At 46.1% G+C, this 5,000-nt stretch overlaps 1 protein-coding gene across 1 annotated transcript in view; it reads left to right on the forward strand.

Moving 5' to 3' along the window:
• The window catches only part of ptprua (protein tyrosine phosphatase receptor type Ua), a 221,445-nt gene that overhangs the window by 142,610 nt on the left and 73,835 nt on the right, over positions 1-5,000 (forward strand). Inside the window, exon 8 of the mRNA XM_048229546.1 lies at positions 2,854-3,147. Within this exon, the coding sequence (XP_048085503.1) occupies positions 2,854-3,147 (294 nt within the window). The remainder of the gene's footprint in view (positions 1-2,853; positions 3,148-5,000) is intronic.

The raw sequence follows: 5,000 nt of genomic DNA on the forward strand, positions 1-5,000 counted from the left end.
TACACACACACACACACACACACACACACACACACACACACACACACACACACACACACACACACACATACACAACCAAGTGAGATCACAAGCTGTACATAAAGTATGCTAGCTTACATACATACAGTATAGGCTGATCAAAACAGACAGACAGACAGACACATACACACACACACACACACACACAAAACACACACACACACACACACACACACACACACACGCAAGCACACAAACAAACAATGCGACATTGCCACAGTTTAGACAGCCTCTCAAGGCCCACTGTACATGTAGGCAGATTCTGTTGCTCCATCACACTCAGCATAAGTGAGCTTTTGTCAGGTTGATTAATGACTGATTGGCCTATCACAGACACATTTGTGCAAAAATAGCAAAATTAAGAGCGCAATCATTCATGAAGAAGCTGCTCGCTTTGAGAGGCTCTCATGCTCCTGTTATGATTAAAAGACTTCCGAGCGCCACTCTCAAAATGTAACGCGAGGCTGCGACGCTCTAAAATTATGATTATGGAATAACACAAAGGCATGAAAGTGGTGATGTTTTTCCTTTTTTTCTTTTTTTCTTCTTGTTCTGTGGTTCGCTTTTGAAGGTTGTCTCCTCTCGTCTCGTGCCATTTCACCATTCCGTTTGAAAAAGCGAGAGAATAATTTCCCTCTGTGTTTAAAAAAGAGAAAGAAGAAAAAAGATTAAAGCTCAGTGCGACTCCTGGAAGCTTTAGCCTCACTCATCACTGGCCTTGAGACGAGCATCAACTTCATTTTCATGTAGCTCGCTAATTTTCCTCTTTAGACCAAATCCATAGAGCTACCATTAGCCACTACACTAGCCACGTGAACTTGCACAAAGCTAGTCCCTCTTCCCTTCTTAGACCAAAAACACAGGGCTACCATTAGCGACTACACTAGCCATGTGAACTTGTACAAAGCTGGTCCATCTTCCCTACAATGAGCCACTCATTTGTTGTAAAGGATGTGAGGATCTTCCAGCCATTTGAGACTTTAAAGTATAGGTGTGTGTGTGTGAGGGGGGAGTTGGAGAGGGGCTTGACCCACTTCCCTTCCCCATCCCAGCCTCTCCCAAGCGGGGAGGGATTTTCCGGTCATCCCCCCTCACAAGCATGGAGCAGTGGCTGTCCATCCCTGCGGACCCCAGCACTGCTTGGCTTTGGTGTGCGCCTGTCTTTTGATGGTGTCCTCTTGAGCTGCTAAAGGTCTCCGCTGCAGAGGCGGTCTTAATGAGGAGACTTAATTATGTGTTAATTGACTGCAATGCGAGGTGTCACGTCACAAGTTTTGAGTTACTGTATAGTGCGTAGGTGGGAGCGCTTTAGGGTAAGCACAATTAGAGGTGTTCCAGCGTCATTTCATTATTATGAACACATATAAATGCACACACACACACACATTCAACACACACACACACACACACACACACACACACACACACACACATTCACAACTTGCACACACACACACACACACACCCCCACACACACACACATGCACACACACCTTTTGTAACTTCTTTACTGCTGCATATCTCTTTGCCTTCACTTGAGATTACAGTGGGAATATCCATAATTGGAGAGCTGGACATAAAGGCTATCCATAAAGCCGGGAATTGAACCGACAACTTTCAGGCTACTGCACGCTAGCCCAGCTCCTTAACCTCTACACTACCACCGCCCTCCACACACAAATGAGTCTACAGATGAGCACTTGGAGAACATCTCATTTGTGCACGCTGGAGAAGCACGGAGGGACACATCAATCAATCCGAGGCCATTCCTTCCCATGATTTATAATTAGAACACCACTTCATTCGATTGGAAGTCCCCAATGTACCGCCCAGGGTTGAGTGGTGTAATATAAAAGGACATACCGTAATGGCTACTGTCCGGGCCGTGCTAGTTGATATCATTGTATCTTTGCTTCAGTAACTGTTCCTTGTGAACAGTTTGTTAAAATATAGAGGCGATGACTCAAAGGTACAATGCATACACCTCTGAACTATTTGATTTATAATTCAATCCTCCCTCCCATTTAGTCTTTGGTCCTGCTTGATTCAGTTTCTCATTTAGAATTTGTAACATTCCAAAACCAGTGAAGTATTTTTGCTTGATTTATTTATTTCATTTTTAAGGTACCATGTACACTATTAAGCATAAATGTTTAAATAAACCATTTGATGGATTGTAGAACGTAGATAGCCTAAGACTACTTTTCATCCGCAGTCACCTAGGTGCACATCCACCAACCATCTGAAGTTAGCATCTCTTGCTTTATAACTCACCCTGGCACTGCTGTGTCCTCTGTGCCCTGCACTTGGGTCCAGCAGCCAATGGTATCACTCTAGCAGTACAATATACAATGCAACATATAGATAATATATGATATGGACAACATACACAAATTACAAGACTGACAATATACAATATAGATATACATATACACACATTTCAGGACACATATACCATTAATCAGACCAGAATCAGTCACAAGTGATTATTTAGCCTGTAATCGCTGTATTACATGAACATAAAATGGTCTCTTGTCTAGTGGCTGTATATAGTATGTGCAATATGAATGGGACACATTTTTAGCTTTATTGTGCTATCCTTGATGTCTTTGTAAGAATGTACATGAGAAGCAGAGTCTGTATACTATAATTATTCCAAAGTATTGAATAAAGTCTTGTATCTATGTCTATCTATCTTCCTTGTCTAGTCGCCGTACATAGTATATACAGTGTGAATGGGGCAAATTCATATACAGTATATATATATATATGACGTGTGTATTATGAGTATTGACGGCACTCTGTCCCCTGCAGTGCCCCCCACACCCATCGCACCCCCCCAGCTGCTGCGGGCCGGCCCCACGTACCTCATCATCCAGCTCAACACCAACTCCATCGTTGGCGACGGACCGGTGATACGCCGGGAGATCGAGTACCGCGCCAGCCACTCGCCCTGGACCGAGACGCACGGCGTCAGCTCACTCACCTATAAGGTGTGGCACCTGGAGCCCGACACCGAGTACCGCATCAGCGTCCTGCTGACCCGGCCAGGTGAGGGGGGGACCGGACCACCTGGACCCCCGCTCATCAGCAGGACCAAGTGTGCTGGTGAGTGACCAGGAGAGCTGAGGTGTGTGTGTGTGTGTGTGTGTGTGTGTGTGTGTGTGATATGTGATGATGCTGCTGCTGTTGCGTGCTAAACTGAAAAACCTGCATATGTGCAAATGTCAACACAAAGACACATAAATGCATCCACACACACACACACACACACACACACACACACACACACACACACGATTGAATTGAATTAAATGCACACACACACACACACACACACACACACACACACACACACACACACAAAACATACACATACCAAGCAAATGCTCTCTGTCTTGTCACTCAGCAGGAGTCCAGTAGTCTGTGGCTCCAGCTGTCTCCTCTGCATGCATCTCTGTTGCCTGTCACTCCTCCTTACCTCTCCAGCCTGGAGCCCAGCCCTGTCTCTCCAGCCTCCTTACCCCAGAGACAGAACCCCGAGCCTGGGGACTAATGATTGGGCGCTGGGGGCGGCGCTGATGGTTTAGGATGGCAGGGTGGTTTCAGATGATGGAGTCTGGAGGCTGGTGCAGCATCTGTGGAGATGATAGGGGAGGGAAAACATCACCAGATCTCATTTGAGCTGTGTTTCATTTTGCTTGTGGGTGGAAAAGGGAGAGAGATAAAGAGAGGGCGTGAAAAAGAAAGGCAGAGAGAGAGAGATAAAGGGCATGAGGCAAACATGGCTTGAATGAGATAACTAGGTGGAGAGACAAAGAGAGACTGAATGATATCAGTTGGGGGAAAGAATGGCTTAGAAACGAGAGAGAGAGAGAGAGAGAGAGAGAGATAGAGAGAGAGAGAGAGAGAGAGAGAGAGAGAGAGACGCTAAAGAAGATATAGAGTAGTGATGGAGAAGGTAGACACCATGATGTGGATGTGCTGCACCTGGGGAAGAGTGATGGAGAGGAGGAGAGAGGGATGGCATGACAGAATAGGGACAGTATGGAAGAATAGAAAGAGATGGAGCAATGGAGAAAGGGATGGGAAGAGAGAGGAGGGCTGAAGTGAGTATATGCATGTGCTGAGCTGAACCTGACAGCTAAGATGGTGGAGAGGGAGAAAAGGGGAGAGAGGGAGAGAGGGATGAAAAAAGAGAGGGACAGAGGGGTGGAAAAAGAGAGGGAGAGCGATGGAAAAGGTAGAAGTGATGGTGGAGAACGAGGAAAAAAAGAGGGAGAGAGGGTGGAAAAAGAGAGGGAGAGAGATGGATAGGTAGAAGTGATGGTGGAGAAGGAGAGAAAAGAGAGGGATGTGGACGTTGTGAAGCTGAACCTAAGCGGTGTTTTGTAATTATGAGTGAGTCATGGGTGGAGCACATACATCAGTGTCACCACCACTCAAGGCACACATTCATCTCCCTCGCTCACACACTCACTCACTAACTCACTAACACACACACACACACACACACACACACACACACACACACACACACACACACTCACACACACACACACACACACTCGCACACGCACGCACACACGCATTCCCTCACTCACACACACACTCTCACTCACATACTGCCTCACTCACAGAGCAGGGGGATAGGCAGGACAGGACATACACTTCTATTCTATTCTCTCCTCCTCCTTCTCCTCCTCCTCCTGGCATCTTCTCACATCAGCTCTTCTTTAACATTGGAAGACAAGAGATGCTCCTTAGTTCAACTCCTCTCCTCCTCTTTCCTCTCATATTATCTTCTCTTAGGAGGACCATATGTTCTGTGTGTGTGTGTGTGTGTGTGTCCTCTCCTCTCTATCTTCCTCCTCCTTCTCCTCCTCCTTCTCAAATCTTCTCTTATCATCTCCTCTTAAACACTCCACGTAACAAAAACACTCCTCTATATTCTGCCTCTA

This window comes from Alosa alosa, chromosome 20, assembly GCF_017589495.1.
Source record: "Alosa alosa isolate M-15738 ecotype Scorff River chromosome 20, AALO_Geno_1.1, whole genome shotgun sequence".
Taxonomy (NCBI): Eukaryota; Metazoa; Chordata; class Actinopteri; order Clupeiformes; family Clupeidae; genus Alosa; species Alosa alosa.